Source organism: Leucopleurus acutus, assembly GCF_964270905.1.
Source record: "Leucopleurus acutus genome assembly, chromosome: 15".
In the NCBI taxonomy this organism is placed as follows: Eukaryota; Metazoa; Chordata; class Mammalia; order Artiodactyla; family Delphinidae; genus Leucopleurus; species Leucopleurus acutus.
Window position 1 is genome coordinate 83330297 of NC_139157.1, and position 13329 is coordinate 83343625.

Consider the following 13329-nt stretch of genomic DNA (forward strand, 5'->3'; position numbering starts at 1 on the left):
GGTGAATTCTATCAAACATTTAGAGAAGAGCTAACACCTACCCTTCTCAAACTCTTCCAAAATATAGCAGAGGGAGGAACACTCCCAAACTCATTCTACGACGCCCCTATCACCCTGATACCAAAACCAGACAAAGATGTCACAAAAAAAGAAAACTACGGTCCAATATCACTGATGAACATAGATGCAAAAATCCTCAACAAAATACTAGCAAAGAGAATTCAACAGCACATTAAAAGGATCATACAGTATGATCAAGTGGGGTTTATCCCAGGAATGAAAGGATTCTTCAATATACTCAAATCCAATGTGATACTCCATAATAACAAACTGAAGGATAAAAACCATATGATAATCTCAACAGATGCAGGAAAATCTTTCAACAAAATTCAACACTGATTTATGATAAAAAAAAAAAAAACCCTCCAGAAAGTAGGCATAGAGGGAACTTACCTCAACATAACAAAGGCCATACATGACAAATCCACAGCCACATCATTCTCAGTGGTGAAAAACTGAAACCATTTCCACTGAGATCAGGAAGAAGACAAGGTTGCCCACTCTCACCACTAGTATTCAACATAGTTTTGAAAGTTTTAGCCACAGCAATCAGAGAAGAAAAAAGAAAGAAAAGGAATCCAAATTGGAAAAGAAGAAGTAAAACTGTCACTGTTTGCAGATGACATGATACTATACATAGAGAATCCTAAAGATGCTGCCAGAAAACTGCTAGAGCTAATCAATGAATTTGGTAAAGTAGCAGGATACAAAATTAATGCACAGAAATCTCTTGCACTCCTATACATTAATGATGAAAAATCTGTAAAAGAAATTAAGGAAACACTCCCATTTACCATTGCAACAAAAAGAATACAATACCTAGGAATAAACCTACCTAAGGAGAAAAAAGACCTGTATGCAGAAAACTATAAGACACTGATGAAAGAAATTAAAAACGATACAAACAGATGGAGAGATATACCATGTTCTTGGATTGGAAAAATAAACATTGTGAAAATGACTATACTACCCAAAGCAATCTACAGTTTCAGTGCAATCCCTAACAAACTACCAACGGCATTTTTCACAGAACTAGAACAAAATATTTCACAATTTGTATGGAAACAGAAAAGATCTTGAATAACCAAAGTAATCTAGAGAAAGAAAGACTGAGCTGGAGGAATCAGGTTCCCAGACTTCAGACTATATTACAAACCTACAGTAATCAAGACAGTATGTTACTGGCATAAAAACAGAAATATAGATCAATGGAACAGGATAGAAAGCCCACAGATAAACCCATGCATATATGGTCACCTCATCTTTGACAAAGGAGGCAAGAATATACAATGGAGAAAAGACAGCCTCTTCAATTATTTGTGCTGGGATAACTGGACAGCTCTGTGTAAAAGAATGAAATTAGAAAACTTCCTAACACCATACATAAAAATAAACTCAAAATGGATTAAAGACTTAAATATAAGGTCAGACACTATAAAACTCTTAGAGGAAAACAAAGGCAGAACACTCTATGACATAAATCACTGCAAGATCGTTTTTGACCCACCTCCTAGAATAATGGAAAAAGAAGCAAAAATAAACAAATGGGACCTAATGAAACTTAAAAGCTTTTGCACAGTAAAGGAAACCATTAACAAGATGAAAAGACAACCCTCAGAATGGGAGAAAACATTTTCAAATGAAGCAACTGACAAAGGATTAATCTCCAAAATATACAAGCAGCCCAATATCAAAAAACAGCTCAATATCATGCAGCTCAATATCAAAAAAACAAACAACCGAATCCAAAAATGGCCAAAAGACCTAAACAGACATTTCCCCAAAGAAGATATACACATGAAAGGATGCTCAACATCACTAATCATTAGAGAAATACAAATCAAAACTATGATGAGGTATCACCTCACACAGGTCAGAATGGTCATCATAAAAAAATCTACAAACAAGAAATGCCGGAGTGGGTGGGAAGAAGAGGGAACCCTCTTGCACTGCTGGTGGGAATGTAAATTGATAGAGCCACTACAGATAACAGTATGGAGGTTCCTTAAAAAACTAAAGATAGAACTATCATATGACCCAGCAATCCCACTACTGGGCGTATACGCAGAGAAAACCATAATTCAAAAAAAGAGTCATGTACCACAATGTTCATTGCAGCACTATTTACAGTAGCCAGGACATGGAAACAACCTAAGTGTCCATCAACAGAAGAATGGATAAAGAAGATGTGGCACGTGTAAACAATGAAATATTACTTGGCCATAAAAAAGAAACAAAATTGAGTTATTTGTAGTGAGGTGGATGGACCTAGAATCTGTCATACAGAGTGAAATAAGTCAGAAAGAGAAAACAAAATACAGTATGCTGACACATATATATGGAATCTAAAAAAAAAAAAGTTTCTGAAGAACCTAGGGGCAGGACAGGAATAAAGACACAGATGTAGAGAATGCACTTGAGGACATGGGGAGGGGGAAGGGTAAGCTGTGACAGTGAGAGAGTGGCATGGACATGTATATACTACCAAATGTAAAATAGATACCTAGTGGGATGCAGCCTCATAGCACAGGGAGATCAGCTCAGGGCTTTCTCTCTACCTAGAGGGGTGGAATGGGAGGGTGAGAGGGAGACGCAAGAGGGAGGGGATATGGGGATATATGTATACGTATAGCTGATTCACTTTGTTATACATCAGAAACTAACACACCATTGTAAAGCAATTATACTCCAATAAAGATGTTGAAAAAAAAGATAAAAAAAAAAACTAACAAGAATTTCAAGTTAAGTTTGCTGAAGGAGGCAACACCTAGACCCACAATGAAGCCAAGTGATCAGGGATTTAAATTCACTTTCAAACAGTATGGCCCAATTAAACTCGGATTTTTGTAAAGAATGTACTGACTAGGCAATATTACAATATTTTATAGTATTAGTCATGACAATTTGTCATCCCAATGGATAATTTTAATTTCTAATGTTCTCAATGTAGGGCATTATAAAAAGATACAGAGTATCACAAAACTACTGTATTTCATTGTAAATTCAGAATGAAGTGGGAAGGTTTAGCGTCTGGTCCTCAAACTGAAGAAAAGGTGCCCTTGAGGGAAATCAGTACTTCAGGTCCAGTGCCTTCAGGATGTATTGGTATAAAAATGATTGAACTAGAGACTGTCATACAGAGGGAAGTAAGTCAGAAAGAGAAAAACAAATATCGTATATTAATAATTTTATTACTTAATCACATTAATTAATCATATCAGTTAATTAATCTTATATTAATTATATCACATATATGTAGACTGTAGAAAAATGATACAGATTAACCTATTTGCAAAGAAGAACTAGAAACATAGACTTAGAGAACAAACGTATGGACACCAAGCCGGGAAAGGGTGGGGTGGGATCAATTGGGAGATTGGGATTGACATATATACACTACTGTGTATAAAATAGATAACTACTGAGAACCTACTGTACAGCACAGGGAACTCTACTCAATGCACTGTGGTAACCTAAACAGGAAGGAAATCCAAAAAAGAGGGGATATGTGTATACATATAGCTGATTCACTTTGCCGTACAGCAGAAACTTAACACAACATTGTACAGCAACTATACTCCAGTAAAAATTTCTTTAAAAAGTGATTATGTTTTTGTATTATTTCCAATATTTTCTAGTTCAACTGTTTTTCCTGTTTGCCTTTAATTCCTATAATATTAGGAACTCAAATGGGTTCCATTTCCTAAATGTGGAAAAAATTAGCACCATTTATCTTTTATTAGGTTGGTGCACTTGACAGCAAATTTATGTGATTTTGCATTATTGACATTTCCTTTTTAAAAGATAGTTTTCATGTTAGTGGCTTATGAGAACGTTGGGGTTTTTTTTTTGTTGTTTATTTCTTGGTTTCTTTTTTTGGAGGGTTCATCTGTATTTTTCCTGGCACTATAATACTATACTGTCATTTGCATATAATTTTAATTAGATCCTTTACAATATCTCGAGTGTTAATAGCTACATTAATGTGCCTTTTTTTACGTTTCTTTTTCTTTATTTCTATTTTTTTTTCTTAAACAGGACTATATTTTCCATACGTCCTACCAGGAAAACTACACATTGATCCCATACTCAAAAGTATTGTGATCTTCCTATAGAACTGGAACTTGGCTTTATTAAATGAATCAGAAAATGGGTTGATTACAACTGTTTCTTGAAGTCCTTGGCTTGAATATACTTTTTTTTCCTTAGAGTTAATTTCTGTCAGATACATTCTTACAAGTGGCATTGCTGGATCAATGAAAATGTATTTTTAAAGCCTCCTGAAGTTACCAAATTGTCCTACTAAAAGGTACTACAGTTAAAATCCTCACCAGCAGTGTGAGAACTCACCATGCTGTGGGTAGCCATTAGTTCCCTAATGTGAATGGGGTCTGTGTGGGAGGTCTCAGCTCCCCTCAAAGGACCCCTTGCCCTTGGCTGGCCAGCTTTCAGCTATCAACCTCAAAAGTGATCATGAAGGGTGGGAAGAGTCCAGGCCTTGTTGCCCATAGCCTGTGTTGGGGCCACCAAGTTGACGCCAAGCACCTTTAGCTGCCCATGCACAGCTACCTCCTCCTGGGTCTTTCAAGATTTTCTGTGGAGGATATATGTGTATTCAAAGGAATGTAGAAATTTGTACTGCTTAAAGGAGTAGATATGAGTATCACAGAGGAAGCAGGACAGTGGAAGTGTCCTGGTTTTGGAGGACCAAAGGCTTGAGATGGACTAGAACCCACCCACCTACTGGACATATCAGCTTTGGCCAGTCAGTGAGGCAATAAGGTTCTCTTGTCTGTAGAATGAGAGTTCTGGATGGCATAACCTTTAAAGGGCTTGCAGCACTAATGTCCACTGGCTCTATGCTTTTTACTGTAAGACATTATTCCAAAGAATACAGTTGGGAGGTTGAGAATAGCCCTTATTTAGTTTGGACTTGAGTAGAGCACATTTCCTTCAGACGAAGGCATAAATTGAATCTACTTAATTGTAAAAGGAAAGACAATCCAGCAGTAAAATAGAAATTGCAGCTTGAAGAATAGTTGAATGCATATTAGGGCAAGAGAGGAAAAAGAAATATCAAAATGAAAGAGTTAACATGAAAAGTTACTTCTGTCTTTGTAGGAAGGAACATTTCTAAATTATATCTATTCAAAACATTATGTCAAGTTCTCCTTCTGGGTCCCCACGAGGGGAATTATGCAAAGTATTGTTTTAAAATATTGTATCAAAATATAAAATTTCTGGAGACTTAACAGCAAGCCTAACATTATTCTGTGTCTGGGAAACTTGGCTCCAAAATATTCAACAGATAATTATTAGTAAAATGATCACAGAAGAAAATGTGTCACGAAAATTTAGTAGATAATAAGTAAACATATAGAGCAAATTTGTGTATTTTTTCATGTTGAATAAGAAGATATTTCCTTTTCTGTTGGGTTCAATTCTCACAGTCAAATTTTACAGTAAAACAACAGAATATATGTATTTTATTCCTTTGTTCCTAAAATATTTGAATAGTGTAAACACTAAACTTCTATGTACCTCATTTTTTAAAAATGGCTTATATAGAATATTTTATCAGATAAGACAGTTATTCCAGTAAACATTTCTTGGACCTGTATTATTTATTAAGCACTGTTCTGGGAGTTTTGACAGTAGAGGAGATTTAAAATCATTAAGACAGTTCGGTGAAGAGGGTTGCTGCTTAGTAAATGTTTGTTAAGTGACTATAAAACAAAGACATCACCCTTGTCCTTTGAAAGGCTTCTTCTACTCACTAAACCTTCTGGAACAACGTTTTGAAAAGGAAAAAAAAAAAAAAACAAGCCGAGATTGCTTAGTAGTTACCTTATTTTACAGTATGAAGTAAAAGAAAATGAGAAGTAAATGCTAATATTTCACTTTTCAAATAGTGCTTAAACAAACTTTTCATCCTGAGCATTCTATTGTCATTATTTCTAATGAATCCAAAGGCGAATATTGTTTTTCTATATTCATTCACCTAATTATACTTAGAAAGTGTGAGTGGGTATACATATTCATAATTCTTATAAAAGGTTATTAAGAACTTCAAGCTAAAAAATATGTCAGAACGCCACAACCCTACAATTTTACTGAAATAAAGACAGGGAATTTTTGAAGTTAAAAAGAACCTTTGAGTCCAACCCCATGATTTATAAAGTCAGTGACTTGTCCAAAGGCTAATCTGCATCTGTTTGTGTCCCAGGTAGTACTAGGGGGTGCAGTTCTGGACTTTTCCCAGTTTTACCCATTCAACTGCCCACAATGTTGTCTTTAGTCCACCCACAAGTGACCACTACCTCTGCAATAATTTCAAAAATGTTGAAACACGTTTTTTTACAAAAAGGCTGATATCCCTAGATACACTTCCAATTCCCTTGACTGTATAGCTTTATGAAACTTGGAATAATCTGACTTTGTGTAGGTGAGTGAGTTCTACGGTGTTATTCAAAATAAGATTAGTCATAATGAAACTCTGTTAAACATGTAGCAGGGAAACTAATTCACAATCTACAACATTTCATGTTGAATATTTTATTTGCATTCACTATGTCCCTCTGCAGCGAACAGAATGAATGTTGCATATAAAGGTGCTTCTATTTTGAAGTTGAACTGAAGGCAGATGATGACTGAGTGACTGAACAAGTTTATAAATTTCTTGTTATGGTAAATTGAAATTAAAACCCAAGTCATCTGATTGTGAGTTAGTGCCTAGTCTAGAATTCCTGCAAGATTAGCTTTACGCAAACAAACTCCCAGTGGAAATAAGGGCCTGACTTTGAGTATCTGGGTACTTTTTTTTTTTTAATACTTTATTTATTTATTTATTTATTGTCGGCTGCATTGGGTCTTCGTTGCTGCATGCAGGCTTTCTCTAGTTGTGGCGAGCGGGGGCTACTCTTCATTGCGGTGCAGGGGCTTCTCATCGCGGTGGCTTCTCTTGTTGCGGAGCATGGGCTCTAGGCACGCCGGCTTCAGTAGCTGTGGCTCACGGGCTCATTAGTTGTGGTTCACGGGCTGTAGAGTGCAGGCTCAGTAGTTGTGGCACACAGGCTTAGTTGCCCTGTGGCATGTGGGATCTTCCTGGACCAGGGCTTGAACCCGTGTCCCCTGCATTGGTAGGCGGATTCTTAACCACTGCGCCACCAGGGAAGCCCCTATCTGGGTACTTTCAACTTTAGCACATTTCTCCTCAAATAAACATCATACACAGCAATAGAGGTGGTGTAACTATAAATCAATTTTAGCTGTGAGGAATCGTACAGACCAATGTGTTTTAATAAAACCCATGGCAAAGTTGAGAGTAAATATATTAGCTTTGAAAATCTGTTAGTAGAACAAAACTAAACACAAACCTATTCAAATTCAGGAAACCCAAATTCCATCCAGAGAGGAAGGGCGTTAAAGAAAGCTAGATTTCCCAGAGTTGTCTCTGTGGTCAAAACATCCCACTGGATGATCCACAGACTATAATAATAATTCGCCGCACATAGATTTTCTCCAAATAATCGTGACTAACTGCAGCTGTTATTGCTTCCTTGGGAGACCTTTTCCTGCTGGACTGAACTCTAATTGTTTTTATTTATTAGACCATTTGTTAGGTCCCTGGTATAACTGTATACATCATTCGCAGTCTCTCCTCTTGAAAAACTTAAAGCTTTATTCACGAGGCTGTGGGTACGTGCTCACAGCCGTGTGGCTGTATTTAACTAAAATACAACTTTGTCTCAGTCCTCCACAGTGAGGTGGGGTGGAGGAAACAGGTCACCAAGAGTGAGAACAGCACCATCCAGAGAGATGCGTATCATGTTTTCTGTACAATCTGGTAAGATAGTTAAGACGGCAGAGGAAATAAATTAATGTTGGTAGAATTACTATCTGTAATTGTTTCTTTTTAATGTCTGGGAGGAAAGAAATCAATGGATTTCTTCCAAAATTAGTCCTCTAATTGAACATTTTTCTTAATGTAACTGTAATTGAATATTTATCTAGAGGCAAATTGAGATCTTGTGCAGATGAACAAAACCAAGTATTCCCAGCCGTCATGACACTCCTTTAATTTCATGTAATGCTGATGAACAGTACAAGTAAGTACAAATAAAGGGAGAAGACAGATTCATTTTAAAATGATCCGTTCTATTATAGAGCCTTGAGGTTTTCTTTCTCTTACTTTTTTTTCCCTTGGTCTTAAAGCAAGTCATGATTAGTTACAAAAGAATTACACGGCTATAATCAGGAACCAAAATTGTCTTTCCTAGTTGTTTTTCAATGCACAATATGCTAATAAGCTGCTCATTAAATTGGTATTTTCTACTTCATTTAAGAAAAAAGCCCTTTGTATTACCAAACTTTGTTTGACTATTTTCATAGAATGAGCTATAATCACATATTTGGAATAATTTACAGAGATTACAACAGCTTATTACTTTGCAGCTTACCTCAGAGTGGGCAAAATTAGATCTAAGTTTTTGTACAGGACTGCTCCAAGAACAAAGACTGATGACTCATCTAATTCTAGAAAGAATAACATTTTAAAATATTAGCAAAACAGCAAGAAAAATATTGTGTCTTATAAAACTTTAATCTCCTAATTACAAGGGGATTCCAGTATCTGCCAATGCAAAGCCAGGTATAAGAAATGCCTTCTTAACTGTGCCGGGCAAGTGAGCCCACACACTGCATGCATTAATTGTAGCTCCAGAAGATGTATTTTCAGTGGTTTTGTGTCATGAAGTAACTTTCCTGCAGGCTGAGACAAGAAGCGGCTGTAGTTACAGCTAAGGAGTTAAAATTCCCAATGATATGGGGGAGAGCCAATTCTCTTTTGCAGCTCTCAGTTAAAATGTCAAAATTTCCAACGTAAGAATTAAGACCACAATGTCACTCTTGAAAAGGGCCATTAAATTTTAGAGGCTACTGAAGATGTTCTTAAAACTTAATTTTTTGTTAGATTTGTTTCTAGATACCAACTCTTTTTTTTCAAAAGTGAGGCAGAAACAATTATTTTGCATGGAATGGAAAATACAACACATTTCAATACCTAAACTTAAAATCTTAGGCCAAGTGCTTTACACTGGGATGAGACTGTCAACACTGAAATTTGACCCTGACAAGCTCAGGTCTATAATTTGCACTTGTATTTTTTTTTTTTCATTTTAATAGAGCCTTTCCTCAAGTAAATTCAGATTTAAAGCCCAAATTAGGTTTTCTATAGTTACAAAATAAGTTGAGAGTCGTGATTGCCGACTGTTTCCTAAATTGCTTAATACATGGGAATTTATGTCAAGTGTATTATTAAATTGAACTTATAAATGTTTTGTTCGAGGCTTAAATTATTTCACATATTTACCTTTTGATGATACGGGGGTAAAGATGCTCTTTGGAATGACCACCCTGTCTTCTGAGTTTCTTGCCCAGTCAACCATGCCCTTCCGTCCTTTCATTGGGAAGTTGATGTCTGTTAGAACAGAGGCCGCAGGAAGCTTCTGAATGCTAGCCACTGTGAAAAAAGAAGTAATGATGTCAACTAAAATCTTTCAGTGTTATCAAAATTGATCAAATTAAACCTTGCAGTATATTAAAAATAAAATTTCTAGTCCTAATTATATTTATCAGAGCTATAAAACATGCTGATTCCTTAAAATTAGAGGATATTCATTAGGGCTGCTGACTTTTCCTTATTAATTTGGTTTCTGTCGCTTTCAGCAGGGATCATACAGTGACGGTCAGTGGCTGGGTGGACAATCTCATGAGCATTGACAGCTGCGGCCATCCTGGTTGTTCATGGTTGGCCTCCATTCCCATTGTTAGAATCCCCTACTGTATTTTTGTTAAATATTTTGATTAACATACCTGATTCACAGACTGACATTTTCATTTAAATCTGAATTTTGTCCTCAGAGCAAGTTTTCTGCACCTACCTCTGAACACTGTCTTTGGAACAAATATTTCCTGGATGAGATGGGGTACCGTGAAGACATGAAAAACAAACACATTGCTCTGGGAGACAGAACTGTCAGGATTCAAAAAATGAAGCACTAAAAACACCATAACCACAGAGCCAATATAATATGCAGGAGCGTTTAACGAATAGGACAGTAATAACAAACGATTCTTAAAATGCACACCCACAATTGAAAAGAATAAATGTATATATGTGAATGGAGAATTCTGTCTTTACTCACAGTAAGTATTTTAACATATATTGAGAAAATTAATGAATAATATGTTCGGTAATGCCTGAATGTATTTTTATTATATATATATTATATATATACACACACATATACATCTATATATAACTACATATAACAAAACTATGATAGTAAACACTCAAGCACTTATTGAGTGCACACAGTTTCAATTAAGGAATGTAATCTGTAGAGCTTTTACATAGGTCCATACTTGTTCCACATTAAAGTTTCAGGTGTTCCCTGGAAGATTTAAATGGAAATATGATGAGTAAACTCTAAAAGCTATCCCAATAAGAAAGGTGAAGTAAGAAACCATTAGACTCCTCATAAGTGGATTTCATTGAAAAGAAACTTGTAATTAAAACAAGAGAGAATGAAAATTAAGAATTTAATAATATTAGCTGTATAAATCTATTACTGTACCACTGGCTCAGTTGTAAATTAAACTGGTTATGTATTACTATACTTTATTAAAGCTCTTTCAGGCAATTATACACATCCATTTTCAGCATAGGATAGAATTTCATTTGGCCTGTAATTTGACATAATAAGCTTAAAAAAGGATTTTGTAATTAAATGTTGAAGGAAAGAGGGTGCTGGGTAACTCATAAATTATTATGGATGTGAAAGGCTGTTTTTGGACAACATCTCTAATTATTTTAGTTTCTTTAATAATTCAAACAATGTAGTCTTGGTTGTCCAGAAATAACCCAGTTCATGTGTCCTAAGGGGTCCAAAGCCTTCAGTGTGTACAGATGGACAGATCAGCACATTAGTAGCATGCTTTTTCTTAAGGGCCCTACAAGCTTTATCCAATATGCAAAACTAAGTTCATCTACTTCCAAATTCCTTGACTCTAACTTTGGTTGTCTTGGTGTTTAGAGGAAATTTATTTCACCTCTCTGCTCTAAAAACTGATGAAAAGAAATGAAGGTTTTTCTGATTTCTGGTTTCTACTATAAAGGAAAACAAACAAGAGATAAACTGTTGGATCTTGAGGTCTAATAATTCCGCTGTTTCCATATACATTGGATAGAAAACAAAAATAAACAAACAAACAAAAGAAATAAATAACATACGGAGGAAACTTATTCTGTACCAATTATATATCACTTTATCCTGAATAAATGCTGGTCTAATACCTTATTCTTAAAAATATAAAAATGAGATAATTATACATGCATATATCTCACATTATGAAATGCATTCATTCTTCAGTTGGAGGTACATTGGGTATTAAATGATGACTATATAGATTAGATTGACTTTTGAGTCTAGACTAAAAGAATATAAAAATCAATTAGGATCACTAACTTCTGCAAGAAGTCCTTTAAGTTGCATAATATTGAGCATCAGAAGGATATAAAAACAAACATGTATTCATTAATTTTAGTAGATATGTAGTCCATAAAGTAAGATGGTATTTTCAATAAATACATTATGAAAAGGGATATGACTTCACAGACTGATAAGCTTCAAATCTAGCCTTCAAATTATCAGTATACATGCTCTTTAAAATATTTAGTATTTAAAATTGTACATCTTTACCTTAAACCTACTTAGGAAGATGCCTAAGGTGACACTGTGGTTCTTCATGACCCTGCAGTGATTAATTAACATGAAAAACTATTTCCACACAGCAAAAATGATTTAAAGATGACTTTCATTTTCTCCTTCTTTCAGTCCCTGTACCAAACACTTGGACCAATCCAATCCTCAATTCCTTCCCTTCTTCACTGAAGTTCTCCAAAACCCTCAGGTAAAAATTTAGTTGCAGTTAGTCTTTAGGGAACTAGGGAGCTCAAAAGAGGTAAGATTAAAAATGAATACCTTACATATATCCAGAGAAAACCATAATTCAAAAAGATATACATGGACCCCAATGCTCATAGCAGCACTATTCACAATAGCCAAGACATGGAAGCAACCTAAATGTCCATCAACATATGAATGGATAAAGAAGATGTGGTACATATATACAATGGAATATTACTCAGCCATAAAAAGGAATGAAATAATGTCATTTGCAGCAACATGGATGGATCTAGAGATTATCATACTAAGTGAAGTAAGTCAGACAGAGAAAGAAAAATAGCTTATGATATCATTTTATATGCAGAATCTAAAAAGTGATACAAATGAACTTATTTACAAGACAGAAATAGATTCACAGACATAGAAAACAAACTGATGGTTACCACAGAGGAAGGGGTGGGGGAGGGATAAACTAGGAAGTTGGGATTAACATATACACAATACTACATATAAAATAGTAACTAACAAGGACCTACTATATAGCACAGGGAACTAAACTCAATATATTGTAATAACCTATAAGGAAAAGAATCTGAAAAAGATACAACATTATAAATCAACTATACTTCAATAAAAAAAAAGAATGCCTTAAAGTATGTCTAGAGTACATATGTGTCTAGTGCTGCAAAAGGACATCAATGCAAAGCATGAGGGCACAATGTACATACTTTGCTTCTGTAACAATTGCTGCATTAAAACCAATCGTGGGTATTTAGAGGATAGAGCGTCTTTCCTCAAAAATTGAGAAAATGTCTTTCTTACAGAAGATTAAAGTAGTTAAAAAAAAATCTCAAAGGACACAATGTCCCTGAACAAATAGGCACATCTTGAATGCTTCAAGAACTACCCGAAATTCACTGCATCGTGTTTTAATTACAACTCTAGATTTGATTTCTTATGCAATAAAATAGGTGACTCATCATGGATAAACCTTGGAACAAACCCAGCTGACTTTCAGTTTGCATTTTTAATGCTGTCATTTTGCATTTGGATATGCAGCATAAAATCCTCTGACAGCATCATATTTGTTATTGGCCAAGCTCTCAAAGGATTGAGGTTCGGTATAGATTTTTGCTCATCAGAAAGCATAAGCAAATTTTTGCAAATGGGTCTAAAAGCACATGAGCTGTTCTTTTGTTTTTGTTTTTGTAACCACTGAGCTCTCCTTTGGTTCTTCAAAGCAGGTGGTGCTTCTAACCTGTTCCTGAGGAAAATCATGAGGTTTTAGCCCTTTGTCCCT

General features: G+C 35.3%; 1 protein-coding gene across 1 annotated transcript in view; it reads right to left on the reverse strand.

Annotated features, from left to right (window-relative positions):
* ADGRB3 (adhesion G protein-coupled receptor B3) overlaps positions 1–13329 on the reverse strand; it is a gene marked incomplete at both ends in the record, with an annotated part of 785802 nt that overhangs the window by 346911 nt on the left and 425562 nt on the right. Inside the window, 2 exons of the mRNA XM_082855783.1 lie at positions 8520–8595; positions 9431–9580. Coding sequence (XP_082711909.1) covers positions 8520–8595; positions 9431–9580 — 226 coding nt within the window. The remainder of the gene's footprint in view (positions 1–8519; positions 8596–9430; positions 9581–13329) is intronic.